This window comes from Pimephales promelas, chromosome 10 (assembly GCF_988280905.1).
Source record: "Pimephales promelas chromosome 10, fPimPro1.hap1.1, whole genome shotgun sequence".
Taxonomy (NCBI): domain Eukaryota; kingdom Metazoa; phylum Chordata; class Actinopteri; order Cypriniformes; family Leuciscidae; genus Pimephales; species Pimephales promelas.
In genome coordinates, this window is record NC_142778.1 from 3,831,768 (window position 1) to 3,850,931 (window position 19,164).

At 37.8% G+C, this 19,164-nt stretch overlaps 3 protein-coding genes across 4 annotated transcripts; 1 reads left to right on the forward strand and 2 right to left on the reverse strand.

Moving 5' to 3' along the window:
• The first annotated feature begins 539 nt into the window (after window positions 1-539).
• kcnk6 (potassium channel, subfamily K, member 6) lies at window positions 540-7,800 on the forward strand. 2 transcript variants are annotated; one of them, XR_016169826.1, is made up of 4 exons: window positions 540-980; window positions 4,940-5,335; window positions 6,814-7,107; window positions 7,453-7,800. XR_016169826.1 is itself a non-coding variant. In XM_039647671.2 (3 exons), the coding sequence occupies exons 1-3, from the start codon at window positions 665-667 to the stop codon at window positions 7,047-7,049; spliced, it is 948 nt and encodes a 315-aa protein (XP_039503605.2). In that variant the 5' UTR covers window positions 541-664; the 3' UTR covers window positions 7,050-7,800. The 2 variants fall into 2 exon arrangements, 1 of the variants encoding a protein (XP_039503605.2); XM_039647671.2 differs by having other exon boundaries at window positions 541-980; window positions 6,814-7,800.
• A 2,504-nt stretch (window positions 7,801-10,304) lies between these two features.
• Window positions 10,305-13,700, reverse strand: sertad3 (SERTA domain containing 3). The gene is made up of 2 exons (XM_039647646.2): window positions 13,542-13,700; window positions 10,305-11,800 (listed from the first exon to the last, which is right to left on the reverse strand). Exon 2 carries the CDS (start codon window positions 11,790-11,792, stop codon window positions 10,995-10,997), a length of 798 nt encoding a protein of 265 aa, XP_039503580.1. The 5' UTR covers window positions 11,793-11,800; window positions 13,542-13,700; the 3' UTR covers window positions 10,305-10,994.
• A 136-nt stretch (window positions 13,701-13,836) lies between these two features.
• On the reverse strand, window positions 13,837-17,462 carry blvrb (biliverdin reductase B). Its single transcript, XM_089135290.1, has 5 exons — window positions 17,209-17,462; window positions 16,364-16,527; window positions 15,510-15,597; window positions 15,300-15,431; window positions 13,837-14,359 (listed from the first exon to the last, which is right to left on the reverse strand). Exons 1-5 carry the CDS (start codon window positions 17,291-17,293, stop codon window positions 14,205-14,207), a joined length of 624 nt encoding a protein of 207 aa, XP_088991416.1. The 5' UTR covers window positions 17,294-17,462; the 3' UTR covers window positions 13,837-14,204.
• Between the last annotated feature and the right edge of the window lie 1,702 nt (window positions 17,463-19,164).

Genomic DNA, 19,164 nt, shown 5'->3' on the forward strand with positions numbered 1-19,164 from the left:
GAAAAACTCAAAATTCGAGATAAAAACTCGCAATTTGCAAGAAAAAAAGTCAAAATTGCAAGAGATAAAAAAAAAAATAACGAATCTTTTCCAGAGTCAACTCGTTCATTTCGTTCGTTGAATGAACAAATTGACTCGGGAAAAGATTCATTTTGATAAACAAGGTCTTTTGGACCTTGAACCGTTTGGATCCCATTGAAGTCCATTATATGGAGAAAAATCCTGTAATGTTTTCATCAAACATATAATTTCTTTATGTTTTTGATGAAAAAAACTTTAATTTCTTTTCGACTGAAGAAAGAATGACATGGATATCTTGGATGACATGGGGGTGAGTAAATTTATTATCAGCAAAAGTTTTTTTAAAAAGTGAACTCCTCCTTTAAGACTCTTGGCAGCACTTGATAGTAATCACACTATGTGTATAATTGATTTCTCTGTTGGGTGTAAATGAAAGAGCTCGTTTGTGGTGCTCACCCTATGTGCACACCTTACAAACACACACAATTCAAAGCATCCCCCATGTGACTCAGTGAGTTCCTGGCCACCGTGGCCAACTTCTCTCAGAGGGTGGAGGATTGTGAAAGGGTGGAGTTAATCAGTCCAACACATCACTGCAACAAATTAAGAATCACTTTCGTCGCGTTTACTCGCAAATCCCACCATGTCCACGGCGTTCAGGTCTTGCTTTGTGCTCAGCGGCTTCATCCTAGCGTACATCACTTACTTGATATTGGGAGCGCTTGTTTTCTCTGCCATCGAGCGGCCCGTCGAAGAGACCCTGAAATCAGACCTGAACTCCCTGAAAGCTGAGTTCCTCAACCTGAGCTGCATCAACGCTACGGCCCTTGAAGGTTTCCTCGAGAGAGTTTTAAAAGCGAATAAATACGGCGTGTCAATCCTTGAAAATGCCTCGCTCCGTACAAACTGGGATTTGGCGTCTTCACTGTTCTTTGCCAACACGATGGTCACGACAGTGGGTGAGTTTCACAGAAACAGTTTAATTGATGTTGCGCTTGTTTGATGCATCATATTGGATATTTAATTATGTTTAGCAACCCCTTAAATCAGACGCGAGTGTAGAATTCTGTGTAGAACACCACAAACATTCGAAGTTCTGCAAAACAACGTTCCAAAGTTCGACAGAACTGAACATTCTAACTGTAGTCTATGTAAACAATAGAGTGGAATAGCATTTTTATTAAGAGACGAGTTCATCAGAGTCATTCCTATTATGTAGTGTTTTCCTATTGCCTAAGGTGTAGCAGACTTAAGCCTTCTTATGTACTTTATGACGAACAACAAACAAACTTTTTTTACCCAGTGGCAAGATGAACAGGATGTTTAACAGGATGGGAATGTTGGCGATTGAGGCCCCTTTGTGTGGAATCTCGTTCAAAAATACAAATGCAGACATATTTTAATTTGACCTAAAGACTAGAGCTTTTTAATTGATTAATCTCTTGATTTCTGACCATTGTTTAGACTGCTGAATAAAACCTCCTATTAAACCAATATTTGGGTTTGGGATTTTATAAACATATGCACACAAAAGCTGGAATCAGATTGTAAATCAAATGTTGAATGAATGTCTTGGTTGGTACACAACCTTATTTAGATTTCTCAAATAGATAAATGTGATGGATGTGTATGGAATTGGTATATTGTATGTCAGGATTTCATTAAAAAAAAATCCAACTCCCAGTTATCAAAAGGATTATTTTCATATTCAGTTTGTTTTAAATGTTACTTGTTTAATGACATGTTGAAGGTCTGTGTTTAGATTAAAGCATACGATTGGACTGGTAATGGAAATTTGGCTTGTGTGAAATTTGTAGTGCAGTGTGTACATTACTTAAATAGTTTTCATGTACTTGTGAAGGGAGTTTAATTCGATGAACTTGCATGTTTTTCATCCGTTTTACCTTTAGCTGTCATCTCCACCCAGTAGTGCTGCTGTTAATAGAGGAAGTAAACATTTGCATGGAAAGGAAATGTGTGGTCTAACATTCAAATTATAGTGTGTGGGAGAAACTTGTTTTTGGTTGCTTATTACTCTGAGACAGTAATTCCACATTTAAAGGTGCAATGTGTAACATTATTAGTTACGGAAATGCAATATGACATCCATAACTATGTTTTCAGTGGTGTATAAAGAACTTAGTCTACTTAAAAAAACATAATGTTTTTTATTACCTTAGAATGAGGTAGTGACTTTTCCCTTGTCAATGGTGTTAAATATGTAGTCGAACTGTTTCATTTAACTTAGTTCTTCTCCCTCGCTGTGTTATGGCTTTGCTATGTGGGGATAAATGTGCTTACGTTCGTGAGACAGCTGATTAGTACTCTTATCATTGACTGTAAAACAGTAACGTTACAGGAATCACCATCCCGTCGATCGCGGTCGACAAGTCGATCTTGGAAGCATTTTAATTCGATCGTGAAGAGTTTTCAAAGCCTATTGTGTGTAGTAAATGGTGTCTATGTGGGGATGCGGAGGCGCGCACGCTAGATCCGCACCTGACTATGGCTTTGTAAACTTTTTAGCCATGATGTGGTTTATAATGGACTTTGGTACAGAAACATTGACAATGATGCACACTCTTGGCTTAATCTGGCTGTTCTCTGCTCTCTCAGACGACGATATGTTTGTCCCGTTTTAGCCACCGTAGCTTCTTCGAAAGGGAGGGGTGACCAGTGGGCTGAGCCCTTAGTGCAACTCGCAACCGAAACACTAGATGTCGCCAAAAATCACACACTGCAACCATAATGTATATGGTTGTGTATATGGTTCCATAATGTAAGTGATTTTAAGGTTATTTCATGATACTTGTTTTTGTCAAACCAACATATATACGACTCTTGAGTGTAGGCATAGTGCAAGCTTTGTTTGCTTAAACTGGGGTTTGTCCTGCAAATAGTATCATGGGAAATCAATCCTTTGACCTGTTTGTCTGTATAAAGCTTTCCTTTCATCGAGCATGTTAACCTGTGTAGCTGACCCTGCTCTGTATTAGATTACACTAACAGCTTTATGCAGTCAGGAAATCACATGCGTTGGATAATTAGCTAGATAAAATGTATATTTCAGCCAAAAATAAAGATTCTGTGGTCATTTACTCACCCTCATGTCGTTCCAAACAAAGTTGTTTTTGTATGGACACACAGTTCAGTTCAGTATGTTGTCTTTTTTGTTCCACTGAAGAAAAAGTCATACAGGTTTGGAAGGGAGTAAATGATGTAAGACTTTTAATAAATTATGTAAGAACCTTCAAAAGTCAGAGCATCTCACATGAAAATGCAAAATATTTACCATGATATAAGTCATTTTCAAACACAAGGAATGATGTCGCAATATAGTTCTTCTGGCTGAAATCAGAGATGTTAATAATTCAAATGAAAGCCAAACCCACTATTTTTCTACACAAACTCAATTTAGGAAATGATAACAGATTCTTGTATAAAAATAGAAATAAATAAAAGCTCATATCAGACTCTTTGACAACCAGACACCTGATTGTATATTCATTGATGCTTTTTGAGAATTGTTTACTCTGGCAATGAAACTGACTCCCCATTATCTAAAATCTCCTAATAACGTTAGCCTTTTCACCTGCAACATCCGATCATATTCATTAAAGAGTAACTAAACACTTAACCAACTTTTTTTTAGGTAACTAAACCCCTGGTCAGAGCCTGACTCCACCCACTGGCAATATTTGAAAAAGGTTGAAAAAGTGGGTGGACCCCAGCGGAGATAGAGGGGACGAAATAGATGCTAAAACACTCTATCCTCAACATGACATCATGACTTTTGCGTAAACACTCTATCCACGCCACATACACGCCAATTTCGAGTCAAATACATGCTAATTTCGAGTCAAGTGGCATGTTATCTCGACGCATTTTGAGCTATCCGCGTGTATGCGTGTATGTCTACGCCATTAACGTCCGCGTCATTCCGTGTGTCTGTACACGCCGTCAAATGTCCAAGCAAAACAAACCAAAATGTACGTCTACATCTGGGGAGCTATGTTTTTCTTTCCTAGGATGGTAAGGGAAGACTCATAAATGCTATTAACCCCAGTGACGGGTAGGTTTAGGGACTGGGTTGAGGTAAGTCATATATTTATATATACAGTAATAACGTTAAGTCAACGGCGTTCATAAACACGCTGAAAAGCGATTATGCGTGTTGATGGCACGCCAAAAATGGAAAAACGAATTGGCGTGTCATACACGCGCTACTTCATGAGATCAGTCTGCTATCCTGATCGTTTTCAATACTCGCAATTCCAACTCCTGACTCGCTACAGTGGTTTTGACGAAACAAGCTGGTTTTTATACTGCCAAGGGCGTAGCTGGTGCCAAGAGCGTGTTGAGCTGAAACCTGCGTACGTCACGAAGTTCGGAACATCCAATAGGAAAATTCAACTGCATTAGCCACCGTTCAACCTGAAGAGGGCAGCACTAAGACGTTTTTACACCATATATTGTAGAAACACTTTATAAACAAATGTCAAAAAAGTTACTCAAATCAATGACTTGAGGTATTAATAAAGATCCATTCTTACAGATCATTAACTAAAAAAGTTGGTTCAGGGTTTAGTTACTTTTTAATAATTTATTAACATCACTTGTAAATATATTAATTGCCTTCAACGCTCAACCGTGTGCCTGGGACTTTTGCTAGACAGCCCTATAAATACAGTATAGAGCTAAATCACTCTTATCATTGTTCTATATCATCATATTTCTCATTCTTAAAACATGCTCTATATGGTAAAGCACTAAGGTATTATATACTATTATGACTTTCTGTAAAGCTGTGTATTGTAAAAAAGCGTTATTCAAATAAATTTGACTTGACGTTAAGTGTCGTGCCTGTTGGAAACATTCCCCTGCGAAGATTTGTTTGACTTGTTTCCCTCTCTTCCAGGATACGGCCACACTACGCCGCTCTCTGATGCGGGTAAAGCGTTCTCCATCGTGTATGCTTTGATCGGAGTGCCCTTCACCATGCTGGTGCTCACAGCCTGCGTCCAGCGCCTCATGCACCCCCTGACCTACGGGCCGATCTCCCTGTGCCAGCAGCGGGCCGGCCTGCACCGCCGCGCGGCCAGTGTTGTGCACTTCATCGTACTGATGGTCCTGGTGGTGCTCGGCTTCTTCGTGATTCCGGCGCTGGTGTTCAGCGCCATAGAAGAATCCTGGTCTTTCTTGGACGCCTTCTACTTTTGTTTCATCTCCCTCTGCACTATTGGACTGGGGGACTTTGTGCCAGCAGAAAAGCCAGGACAGAGACTCAGAGCTTTGTACAAGATATCAGTCATGGGTAAGAGACTTGAATCTCCTTGAGTTTCCTTTCAGAGAACTTTTGGTTGAGCTCAAAGACAGGTGAGGGGTGTGAAAGGCTTTAACCAAGATAGGGCTTTTGAAGTTTTCAACAGATAAGGCAAAATTTCCCTCGTTTATCAAAACATCAAATATAAACTTTAAAATGTACTATATTTAAGTATAAATTAATAAATAAAGGCTCATGGCTATAAAAGAACTGGCTTGGTAGAAGGAAAAATATTAGGTGTAAAAAGTGAATTTCACCATTGTGTCAAAGCCAGTCTCCTCTCAATGATTATTAAATATGATTCATTAATACAAATTCAGCTGTACAATTTAAATTTATGCTTTGCTTATTTAATATTTGGGTTTTATGGTTAGTGCCTGACCTCACAAATGCTCTACTGGACGACTGGGCATATAGTCCCATAGAAACACTCCAAAAAATTGTGGAAAGCGAAGCGACACAGGGTGGACCAACTTCATATAAATGTCTGTATTTCGAATGCGAGGTCATACATTTACTGTGTGTCAATCCTTGGCAAACGTCTTAAACAATATTGGAACAAGTTTTTGCCTATAGATTGCTAAAATTCGTTCTTTTCTCTTACAGCGCATCTGTTTTGGGTCCGTCTTACATTCCACAAACTTGCTAATATATTCTAATCCATCCGAGGAAACTTGGATGCAATTGTGAAATTGACCTTTTTACCCCTAATATTTTACCCATATGCTTATTTATTTTATTTATTTATTTAAAAGGGACAATGCATATTGATAAACATTTCAGTAATGTAAATATGCCAGAATTAGCCCCAGGGCTACTTTCCATCTGCAGTCCCGCGTCAGGTCATCACAAAACAACACATAACAAAACTAACATTTAAGTTTAAATAGGATACTACACAGTTTAAAGAACACCTTAAAATTCAGTAACAATTGCAAAAGACACCACTGTTTTCAGACAAATTACACGTATACAGAAAAGTGCTATTCTATGTACTTCAAATGCGTTGCAATTATGCTAAAATACTGGAATTACAATAAATACTGAATCTGGTTTGATATACATACAAATGCTTACACAATACTATAGTGATCTTTATTCATATACCTCGATTTTAAAGAAGAAAATTGTTTAATGGTCACAATTTTAATGTGTCTTGAGCCATTGTTTAAGTTGATTCTTAAAGCTGGGAAAAGTCGGATATTCTCTAATGACAAGTGGTAATTTGTTCCAAATCTCTGACCCCTTAATTGACAACACATATTGTCCTTGTCAATGTTATTGTCATAGGAAACTTGTATATATCATACCAAGTGCCAGTGGGCTGGCATTTTATATATTATATTATAAATATGAATATTTTTTTCCTTTCTACAGAGCTCTGAAATATTTCAGCTTCCCTTGTAAGTATTTGAAATGGTTATCTAAAGTTGTTTCGTTGCATGAGTTGTCGTTCTGTTCTCTTCCAGTGTACCTGTTTGTGGGCTTGATGGTCATGTTCCTGGTCCTTCGCACGTTCCACAAGCTTGCAGATGTGCACGGGTGGACCGCTTTCTTCCAGCTGCCGAGTTGCGAGGAGGAAGATGAGTATAAAGAGCCAATAATAGATGGCAAGCCTGATGACGAATCGCCCGAGGCTGAGAAGGCCTCAATAAAGCAGCGGGATCCCAACTCTCAAGTGTCCTACAACTCCATAAATGGATAAAATACTAGATCTTTCCTCATTCGCATAAGATCACTTCTTTCTGCTGTGTCCTGCACTGGTAAGTTGTCTTTAACTGCAGCACCTCCGAGGTCAAGTCAGTCGAGTATGAACACTTGCAATACAACACACCTCACTGTTGGGCAGAACATCTTGGAACAAAGCATCTGGGTGGATTGTACCATTTTCATGAACCATATGATTATTTTTTCCCTGTTTGGAGTTTTCAAATTTGATCTTCAGGACTTTAGTAATGTTGCCATTCTTTTAGGAAATTGAAAACGTGCTCATTGTGTCCTACGTGTGAATGTTCTCTGTGGTTTTGTGTAGGATTTGTAACTGATTGCTATTTTCATATTCAGATATATTTCCAGACTATTAATTTTTTTTTTTTTTTTGGACCAAGACCTCGCAATCTGGACAGAAGAACAGGAAGACAATGCCGTCCAGTATGAAATGAATTGAATCATTGCTTTCTGAGCTAGCTAATGTTGTTTTTTTATGCCTTGGGATGTGTGGATCTTCAGAAGCACTTTATAACTGGCTTTTTACATTTTATAATTGACAGCCAATGACTGAATGCTGGACAGTCTTTATTGTGGTATTGCACATTCATTCATTGTTCTTTGTATTATTATTATATAGTAAATGTTGGATGGTAGGGAACAAAAACGTGTCTATTCATGTCAGAACAAAAGGTGTTTTAAGAAATGCATGCACAGAAAAATAAAATAAAAACGTTTTTGGTACTTTGTGACTGTGTGATGAAATTTATCATGAGTCTGTGTAGCTGTGGAGTACAGGAAGGTTTCACGACACACATCCGGTATTATTTCTAAGAAAACTTTTAAATACAGCGGCTGGACAATGAAACTGAAACACTGGTTAATATAGTTTTGGAGGTTTTACGCCAATATATGTGTGGCCTGAGTGTGAAGGTTGCAATCCACACAACATAATGGGAGACACGTTATTTTTGTCATCTGTGACAAGTCTTTGTGGTGTGTTGAGAGTTTTGGTGTCTAGGATAATGTCCAAAAAACACACCACTGCCCAACTCGACACTCCTGTTTCCACCAAAACTGTTCTCCAAAGCTCCACAGAGTCTTTATTCATGGTCATGTTGCTATTACCAAACAATTCGTCACTCATGCCAATGCGAACAGTGCAAACCTTGGGCTGTGGACTATCAATGTGAAAAATGTATTGCTCTCTGATGAGTTCACCTTTATTGTCTTTTGGTCACGGTGTGGAGAAACCCCAAAGACACATAAAACTGTGTTGCGTGCCCAGAGTGGATCAGTGATGGTTTGAGCTACAAAATCATGGTATTCTATCATGGACGCGTCACTGCTAAGCACTACCAAACCATTCTGGAGGACCATTATAAATAATTTCGTTAAAAAAAACCGGATAATGTGCTGGCAGAAAATTACCAGGACATTTACCGTTAAATGACAGCTCCTTCAACCCTAAAACAGAAAATTCTGTATATTAGAGGGATAGTTCACTAGCTCATCAAAAAAATAATAATTTTTGTTATGTTTTAGCTTACCTCAAGGGCATCCGAGATTTCGGAAGAGATCCACACAGAGATTTCGGACGTTCTACCTTTCACTAAACATATTTCGAAATCGAAATCGTCTTCCATTCCGATTTCCTGTATATCTATGCTTAGATCTTCACAGTGAAAGGTAAAACTTCCAAAATCTCTGTATAAACAATGAATGACATGCATGCGCAGACTGAAGCGACTTTATGCACAGCTTCACTACTTCCTGAACTTAAGCCAGCTCCTTGTTTCCTGTCTGCCATTATTGGCCAAATTGATTAATTCAGGTGTGTCTGATTATTGTTGCCGTGACTACTGAGGTCAGGCACACCTGGATTAATCAATTTGGCCAATAATGGCAGACAGGAAACAAGGAGCTGGCTTAAGTTCAGGAAGTAGTGCAGCTGTGTATAAAAGCCAATTGGACGTGGCTGAGGTAAAAAATCTGTTCGTTTTCTCACACAAACCGCTCGTTTCGTGTCTTAGGCCATCAATGTGTACTTGGATTTATGAGTCATTATATCATGTTTAATTTTGACTTCTCTGTGCATGCTCTTTGAGGTGGACCCTGTAAATCTCCATTATGACTGACAGACAAGAACGGTTTGACCGAAATATATCAAAAGTGAAAATACTGCGGAAACAAAGACACCTACATCTCGGATGCCCTTGAGGTAAGCTAAAACATATCAAAAATTAATTTCAAAGCGAACTATCCCTTTAACATTACATTTTCTGCACTATTCACGGATTGTCAGCATTTATTTTGGTAGCAAATAACTAAAGAACGATATATTCAAATTGAACATGGTTTATTTTTGTAAAAATGTTCACGTAAACAATCTTAAATGCATTCAATAGGTAAAGATTTATTTTATATTTATATAATTCCCACAATGCAACGCGTAATTCAAAATACGGCTAAAAGACAAATATGGAAAAAATCCTTGAAATGTATGGTACATTACCGTATTTTTACGGATTTTTTTTTTTACAGTGCACGGCATGACTTGTGACAGAATGGTTTAATGAACATGAAAGTGAATTTGCAGATCTCCAGATCTGATCGAATATTATCGAGCCAAGATTCAAGTGTTTTCCCTCACCAGAATCATTGAGTTAGTACCACAGTTCTGGAAAAAGAATGGCTCAAAATCCTTCTAGCGAGTGTGAAGGACTTATATCTGTCATTCCCAAGACGAACTGATTGTGTATTGGCTGCTAAAAGAGTTATACTATATACTAATATATTACTGTGATCTGAAACCATCAGTTTGAGTTTTATCGTCCAACGGCAATCCCATGGTTTTGAAAGCAGCTGTAGCTAATAAACACGGTAGATACGTTTACTCAATCCTAATCTCTCCTATAAACAGAATAAACTTCCTTCCTGTCTGTCATACATGTAGTTCTTATACATGTTTTAGCTTAATACTGTAGCGATTCTAATAGTGATAGAATAAAGCAAGTTTTTCTTTATTAAAATGTGTCGTTTTTTTAATAGGCCTATGTGTAATTTTTCCACTAATATTTTTCATACAGACTCTAAAGGCTAATCCTGAAAATGGTATGGATGTCTTGTTTTGTAATTACTTAAGCAAGTTTCTCTATACATGAAATCATAACTCTTATTATCATCTGCAAGGCATTTGGTTCAAAAGGGCATTTCACTCTTTTTATAAATAAAACTTCCTCATTTAGCCACATGATGTCAGCAAGTACCACTTTATTTGACATATAACAATAGAATACAAAGAGATAACAAACATTATAATTTCATTCTCTCAATAGTAAATATTTTGCATAGGCTAGTTAGGCAACTACATGTTTTATCTGCTGAAACAGCACCAGTATATTCATAATGCTCAATTACTGCATACAATAATAATATCGTTAAAGTAAAAATATACACAATCTCATATTTTAATGACCTTAGTCCATCTAAATCCAATCTTCAGGACAGAACGACATATCAAAGCATCCATTATAAAATTTAGGGATTTGACTTAATAGAAAAAGTGCATCTCTTTGAGAACAATATAATTTCTAAAAGTAAAAAATATATATACGTAGTCGTAGAGCGAGACATTTGTGAGGACTTAAAAGTGATCTGGACTTTTTCAGCACTTTGTTAATTGACATGTTCAGGAATTAATCCTTTCGTTTCTCACAACAGAACTAGAGATATGCATATCTATCGGATGAATGACTGCTATTAACTATCAGCTGACATGGATCAACTACTCTGCACGACAAACTGGCAAACATGAGGTAGCAAATCATAATCCGTGTCTTACTCAATCCCTTGTGCTATTTCAATGGCAACGTTATCAATACACCTCTAAAAACTGTTATCAAATAACTATTACTTCAACATCAGAAACATGACATCATAATCAGCTTTGAGGGTACGTTCGCATTAGGATGTCCATAACATGCTCGATCTCCTGGATTTCCCATGTGGCCTGACCATGAGAGTCTAAAGATGAGGAAGAGGATGCTGATGGAGATTTGGACAGGGATGGTAGATACTTCACTAGATCGTCGGCCGTGATGGAGAAACCCTGCAGAAGATTCACCTCCGGTTCAAACACAGACGCGTCGATGTCCAGGACAAGTTTATCTAACGCTACATCCTGAGGACAACCTAGACACGCCGCCTCTGATTTGATGGACGGCACCGTGCTGGACGATCTTTCAGTCCTCGAACTCGACTGCGCGAGCCTGGCATCTCCTGTTAGATTCTCTACGGAGCCGAGCGGAGCCCGAGGAGCGGCATCTATGACTGCGTCTAGATCTTTGAGGATAACAGCGATGGCTGAAGATAAAGAGAAATCCTCCTCTGAAGCCCAGGCCATGACTTCCTCCTCCGTATTTTCATCATTCAGCGAGAACAGGGGTGCATTATGCTCTGCCGAAGGGGACCCACTGGGAAAATCGGACTCCAACCCGGAGTGAGTTTGTGATTTAGTGGGGATTTTTACAGCGGACAGAGATTCGACCTCGGACTGAACCTGCCGCAGCGTGTTGTTGATCAGGACCGAGCGTAATAAGCTGGGCTCCACGAGGGCCTGGTCACGGTGGAACTTCTCCATGGAGATGTCCAGCACAGACTGCAGCTGACTCTCCCACGCTCCTCCTCTTCCCTCGCCCTCCTGGTGGAGGAGCTTACGCTTCTGTCCTTTGGCCACCATTCCACACTCTGCAAAACAACAGCGGGTTTGAGTTTATAGTGCAAATATAAGGAAATGTTTAGGTAAACTGCTCCTACATCAATACAAAATAGACACTTCGTTGTCACTCCTGCCAAAGTAAACCGAGAGAGAGAGAAGTGACGAGTGTGTTAGTTTCTGAGTGATCTGAGAGCGTGGATGCTTGCGCTGGAAGTGATCTCTCTCTGCGAAAAAAATTCAACGTTGTCTGTTGATATATCGAAATCGTTTTCCATTGAGATTTTCTGCATATCTTAATATGTTTAGATCTTCTTTTAGATCTTCATCTCTGTGTAAACAATGAGTGACGTACACGTGCAAAAGATCACTTCCGGCGCTTTCCAGCGCTTGTGCAGATTAAAGCGTCCGCGCCCTCAGATCCCTTGGACGTGGCTCTGATTACAAGAGTTAAAAACTATATAAATACTGTTCGTTTTCTCACACAAACCGCTCGTTTCGTGTCTTAGGCCTTCAATGTGTACTTACATTTACGAGTCATTAAATCATGTTTAATTTGGACTTCTCTGTGTATGCTCTTTGAGGTGGTGACCATAGACCTCCATTATATGACGAGAACGGTTTGACCTAAAAATATCAAAACTGAAACTACTGTGGAAACAAAGACACCTACATCTTGGATGCCCTTGAGGTAAGCTAAAAACAATGACAAAAAGAATTACAAAAACAAAAGTAAAAAAAAAAAAAAACTAAAACTATCAAGAAAACCTATAATAGTATTTAAATGGGGGAGAAGCTGAAGCCCAATAATACAGTATTCATGACTTTTGACATCATTGATTATAAAATAGTGCATTAACTATTCTATTTAAAATTGTGTTAAGGCAATTTAATTGATTTTTTTTCTCCCTATAACTAACTTACAGGTATATGAATACATAAAAAGTGAATTGCCCATATTTTACTTAATAAAATAATATCATATACAATGAACTGTGAATTCTAAATGAATGATTGATTTCACTCAAATAGCCAATAGGTTTTCATGAATATCAATGGTGTATGAAATATACATCTAACTCATGGAAATTTTCAATAACAACCCTATGATTTACAAATAATACATTTTAAAAATAATAACATAACAGTAATTAACAACATGCCACATGGGCCTTCTGTGCCAGTTATCTTTACAATCCAAAATTAAAAAAATAAATACAAATTTAATCCACAAATCTAAAAAAACAAACTTTTGATATTCAACATAATGTCACAGATCACCATTTTCCACAGGCACAAAATTAGATCAATTGACCTCAAAACTATTTTAACTGACTAAATCACACGTTGTAAATTAAGATAAAATTACAATAATAAAGAGTTGAGATGAGATTGTGTGCCAAGAGAAAAAAAATATATGGGTGGGTGGTTGGTTTTATGATTTTGACCTATAACGTTAGCCTATTTAATACAATGATCTAAAACGCTCCAACTGATGAAACGCGAGTCTGTTTTAGTAAACTAGACGCGTAGGACAGAAAGTATCGTGTTTAAAAAATATTGTAACGTATCATGTTTAATTTAATTAGACTTCTTTCGAACTGAATTTTGAAGACGACATTTGCCGGTATAAAAAAAAAATAAACTAACTGTTAGGCATAATCACTAAGTTACATCTGCCCGTTTTCAGAAGTTTGTGTAAGCAGAAATCAGTGCGCTAGCTTAGCATGGTAACTATCCACTATTACTGTCTGTATCGCATGTTTTACTCACCTGTAAACTGTGTATACCAACTCCACACTCGATGTAACTATTGTAAGTTTATACAGTAATTTGACCGCTATAAATTGTATAATGCTGCTGATGACTCGGACTCGTTTGCACTGCTGGAATTTTTTTGTCCCGCCAGTGATTCAATCAGTTCTGACGTCACGCACGAGTCGGGAATGCTGGGTATTGTAGTTTTGTAAGTACTTACTAGTTCTTAAAGGTACAAACACCTAAAAATTATACAAAATACTCTTTTCGCCGCATAATAATACACATGTAAAAAAAAAAAAAAAAGAAAAACAAGCAGGAACATCTTTATTTTAAAAACATAAAATAAAACTATATTATTAGGCAAATTACAATAATGTTTTATAAGGCAAAACAAAAACAGAGAGGAATTTTTCCACGCAACCATCTGTTTTTCAGTAAGTACAAAATAACATTTAAATATATTTCTAAGTGATGATTAACTAAAAGTACAATTATGGCTAGGCAGCATGTGTTCATGAAAAAAAACACACAATCAGAATCATAAAAACTTTCTCTGTTAAAATATATTGCTTACTGCAGAGCCAAATGATGTCCAGCTCCCCCTCTCTGTACTGAGAGCTTTTAGTACTACTAAAGAGAAATTACTCCGAGCACCTAAACAAAGCCCTGAGTAGATTAACTATATTCCCCACTAACTCCGACTGTCTTTCCATCCCATTCAGAAGTGGAAAGGCACTTGACAAAGAAATGGCCCAGGTCATATTTGGAGATGACTCTTCCTTGTAACATGTTCTCAGTCACGGTGTATTTTTCTGTCAGAGGCTTATCACCTGGAAAAAAAACCCAAAAAATAATCATAGCATTTCTTGATCAACTGTTGGCGTTGAAGGTCATGGCAGTGAAATATAACCAACCAAAATAACAATTCTAAAGCCAATTCAGTCATGAATTCAACTCTCAGAAGTTTTAGCATGTTATTGAATAAGGCGATGTTTACGAAAGAAAAATGTAAGAAAAAATGTCTACGAAGTGTATGATAAGAAGAGAAAGGCCGCAGAATATAGAAACAAGACGAGAGTGATTTTGGGTTAATATCACATGCTGGCGTGCGCTAAAAGCACAGGTTGGGCTTCTCACTGATGCCGCAGTCGCGAAGATTCTACCAGACAGGTAAAGTTTGTCACGCTATTTGCAGAAATCCATTTAAAATCACTAGTAAAAGTTAATGCAAGCTACAATGCTAGCCCTGGCACGAGTCATGCACCGCATAGACACGGTAAACATCTCAATTTGTCTAAAGTAAAACCTTGTGTGTTTATTATTACACAAATGCAACAAGCTACTTCACCATATGCAACTATGTATAAAAATAACGTATTAACAATGAGAGATATTAGGTTAAGGACCAACGTAATAGCACTGCTTATATGTTGCTATGTAACGTAATTGCGATTTGCAAAATAGTTTCCTCAGAACGTATTTCGCGTGATACAGGGTTGCACATACCATGTCTTGAGTCCTCGGTCACTCAATCGATCAGTATAATAAGTAAATAAAACACGGAAGGGCATTTGACACGTTGTCTTTTTTATGAATGTTTTTGAGTTAGTTTAGAATTTGCAACATAATTGTGTAAGGCGTAAAAGACGATCCCTCTCGGGAGCAAGAGTGTTGTGTTTGTGCGTGTGCATTTTTTTTTTTTAAATTGGAGAGGGCGGGTCTTCTCTAAAATTCGGAAAGATCCTCCGCTATACCTTTAATGTTAATTACCAGCAATATGTGGAGGCATTACGGCTACATAGTCCAGTCCTGACTGCTTCAGGATAGTGTTCATTCTGTCATGATCTTCAGTGACCGGCACCAGGCGAGGAGGAACTCTAGCACGATCCCACAGGAGGAACGCTGAGAAAGAGAAAGAGAGAGCGATGACAAATTCTTCATATGCAAATATGCACTTACACACTATTGAATGAGACATACCTGACATGCATGCAACAACTTTGCGGATTCCACGAGCTTTCATGACCTCCAGAATGTTCCGTGTTCCCTCAGACATCATTGTTGTGGGACCAGCAAACAAAATTTCATTAGATAAGTTAATAATGTTCAATTAGTTCACTGGTAAACGCAATCAATTCCTAATGGATAAAGTCAAGTCCCGCCCTACTTTTTTTACTCTAAAGGGTTTGTTCACACTTGGCATGTTTTAATTCGATTTCAACTGTGATTGCTTAGTTGGTGCATTTCATTTCTATTTTGTTAGTGCTTTCATTCAAGATGGGTCTCAGACCACTTCCAAACAAACATATTTTTCTCATCATAGTCACAATGATGTTGCCCATTACAGGCATCAGAACCGCGTCTCCCAGCAGAAGAGCTTCGTTTGTGTGTGAGGAATTGATTCCTGTCGCTGTTTTGACTCCTTTACACATTTTATAAACTCTTCACGAGTTCTCAGTTGGTCAAAATACCATCATATGTAGCTACGCACAAACAACGAGCGCATTTAGCCCAGAACACAGCATTGTTTTGGGTGTCCGATAAGGTCTGTTGCAAAATATACAATACGTAATACAAATTGACCAATCAAGTTGTGAACATAACCCTATGCCTTTAGGTTCGGTGTTAAAATGCCATTGTAAATGGTAAGCGGGATCAGGACTCATTTTTTGAGAACCGAACTACAAGTGTGAACACACCCTAAATTACATCAATAAAATAGGGTTTTCATGCTGACGTTACTTAAAATTTTGAGTAAAATTCAATCATATCTTGTAATGGTCTGTATATGACCTACAATAATAAGTGAATTTGTTTCTAGGTTAAGTAAACTCACTGAGATCATTTCTTGTCCCCAGAATGATGATGACTGCATCCTGACCCTCCAGGGTCTTCTTCACATCTTCTTTGTTCAGAACATCTCCCACTACCACTCTGGAAGCCTTGTGGTCTGAAGGAAGCCTTGCAGCGTCTCTCACCAGCACAGTCACATTGTAACCTGGAACCGCAAATAATCGAAGACGTCAGAAGAATCGGCAAAATAGATCATGCAAGATGTCTGTATGGTCAGGATGATCAAGCTAAGTAAAGCCAAACATTTTTTTTTTCTTAAATTGAGATTATCATATTTTCAAAAAGTACATATGTTAACTGAAAATTTATTTTGGCACTAATTTGTATTATATTCATGGAAAATTACATATCTGTATATTTTCATCTTGTTTACCCTAAACAAAACTGACAATAATCCAGCTAAAGTGGAGGCAAGTGGATTCAGACCTGTGCAATGTCCAGATAAAAACAGACAAGAGGGGGTCACATTCTTATCTTAAAAATGCATAACGACACTGACTCAGCAGATGAGTTATGCATGACTGCGAAGTTTCGCAAACGTCTCGTGATCTCAATGCATAAAGTAGCTGTTAGCAAAACAAATAAAACAAATATATAATTTTAACAAAATGTCAATCTTAGCAAAATCAAAATTAACACTTGTTAATATACAACTCATAATGATAATATTAATCCTGTTTTCATTCACTTTTACAATTTTCGACACAACAGTTTCTGTTTTATAACATCTTTGCTAGGTCAAAGACAGCTGCTGCAGTGAAATATTGTGGAAAAAATATCAGCTCTGTCCCAGGCCAGATGTCATTGTGTAAGAGTTTAACGTTACCTGCGGTCACTGCGATAGGTAAGGTCGCTAACCCCGTCATCCCCGTGCTGCCGAATATTGCCACATTTTTAATAGCATCAGACATATCGGCGAGTAGAAAGGCTCTCGGTCGATTCCACTTGGAAACAGAGGTTTTAACGTACAACCCCAAGCTCAGTCACAAGTATGTCTAGCTGAAATCCTGATCTTCAATGTTATGTCAGTGCTGTCATGTAGGCTACGGAACTCCTTGGACGGTCTTACAAACTAAAGGGGCGTTTTTTTGTCCCCACTAGAATTCTGATAAGCCCCGCCCTTGATTTGATATCTGTTTGCTGTTGTTTCTACGGCTACATGAAATGACTTCTGATCTGTCCAATCGTTGAATGCTTCTAACTAGCACTGACCAATCATAGCCAAGAATGACCAGGTTAAGGGCGGGACTTGTCGTTGGGTGGGTGAATGAACGTAACCAAATCATATCTCATGTAACACACGCCTATAACTGAATCGAGCTCCTTTTAAACGTTTTTAAAGGTGAAATGCCTTCTTAATAGCTCACTGAAATATGACTTAGTATTTTGGACCAATTTTGGACTACCTTTCAGAATATAATGGGTTATTTATAATCAGTCATTGTTTTTAGACTTTTCACACTTTTAGTTAATTTTAATACCATGATTTATGACTAGCTTTAGATTAGCATAATTTTGTGTTGTCTTGTTCCTACTGTTGTGTTCCTACTGTGTCTAATGTCTATGGTTAGTAAATTACAATGTATAGGGTAGCCTACAACGGGGCTAAGGAACACCTTAAAGAGTGTTCACCCAAAAATGAATATTCTGTCTTTAAATACTCTCCCTCATGTTGTTCCAAACCTGTAAAACTTTAGTTCATCTTCAGAACACAAATGAATATATTTTTGATGAAATCTGAGAACTTTCTGTCCCTCCATAGACCGCTACGCAACTGACACTTTGATGCTTCAAAAAGTTCATAAAGAGATGTTAAATGAATGATTTAGTCCAAATTTTTATAAAGAGACACAATCACTTAATATGATTTAATTTAGGCTTTTACTGACATTTAAACATTGATCAGCGAACAACAACAGAAGCTCAACTGAACCTGCTTGACTTACAAGAATGAACCTCATTGGTTCTTGCAGAAGCTCAAACGTGATGCGTCACACGAGAATGAACCTCATTGGTTCTTGCAGAAGCTCAAACGTGATGCGTCACACGGTAGGTGGCGGTAAAACTCCTAGCAGCCGGTAACAAGAAGTAGACGAATGAGAACGTCCTCGTCTCAGTTCTCGCGCATGCGCACATAAGGAAGTAATGGAATAGTGGAATAAAGTCGTTATTTATGTTTTTTTCGCACCAAAAGTAGTCTCGTCGCTTGATAAACTTATAATTGAGCCGCTGTAGGCACATGGAATATTTAAACCTTTTCTTTAATGACTTTATGGGCCGTCAAGAGCCAGTCCCTGTCTATGTAAGACTGATCTAGCTCTCAGATTCAATCAAAAATATCTTTATTTGTGTTCCGAAGATGAACGAAGGTCTTACGGGGTTGGAACAGCATGGGGGTGAGTAATTAATGACTTAATTTTCATTTTTGAGTGAACTAACCCTTTAAGTGAGTGTGTCTCTTCAGAAAATTTGGACTAAACCGTTCAAATGGATTCTCTTTACAATCTCTATGAACTTTTTTAAAATTAATTTATGGGTTTGGAATGACATGAGGGTGAGTAATTAATGACAGAATTTTCATTTTGTTGAACCAACCCTTCAAGAAAAGGTGAATATGTTTGTGCCATCTAGTGGTTTAAGGAGAGTAAAGTCTTTGTACCGTCCACATACTAGAGAGGATGGCTTTACAAATCTGGGTTAAAAAATCATGTTTTGGTTCTTCTATATAGGCATAGGCTGTTATGAATATGTCGATATGATATATTAATATAACCTACCGAAC

Excerpts from the sequence above, each read along its gene's own strand:
- sertad3 (XM_039647646.2), bottom strand. The coding sequence starts at position 11,792 with ATGGTGGCCAAAGGACAGAAGCGTAAGCTCCTCCACCAGGAGGGCGAG.
- kcnk6 (XM_039647671.2), top strand. The coding sequence starts at position 665 with ATGTCCACGGCGTTCAGGTCTTGCTTTGTGCTCAGCGGCTTCATCCTA. Across the intron at positions 981-4,939 it reads CACGATGGTCACGACAGTGG|GATACGGCCACACTACGCCG; the intron begins GTGAGTTTCACA and ends CCTCTCTTCCAG. Across the intron at positions 5,336-6,813 it reads GTACAAGATATCAGTCATGG|TGTACCTGTTTGTGGGCTTG; the intron begins GTAAGAGACTTG and ends GTTCTCTTCCAG.
- blvrb (XM_089135290.1), bottom strand. The coding sequence starts at position 17,293 with ATGTCTGATGCTATTAAAAATGTGGCAATATTCGGCAGCACGGGGATG. Across the intron at positions 16,528-17,208 it reads ACCTATCGCAGTGACCGCAG|GTTACAATGTGACTGTGCTG; the intron begins GTAACGTTAAAC and ends TTGCGGTTCCAG. Across the intron at positions 15,598-16,363 it reads GGACAAGAAATGATCTCAGT|CCCACAACAATGATGTCTGA; the intron begins GAGTTTACTTAA and ends TTGTTTGCTGGT.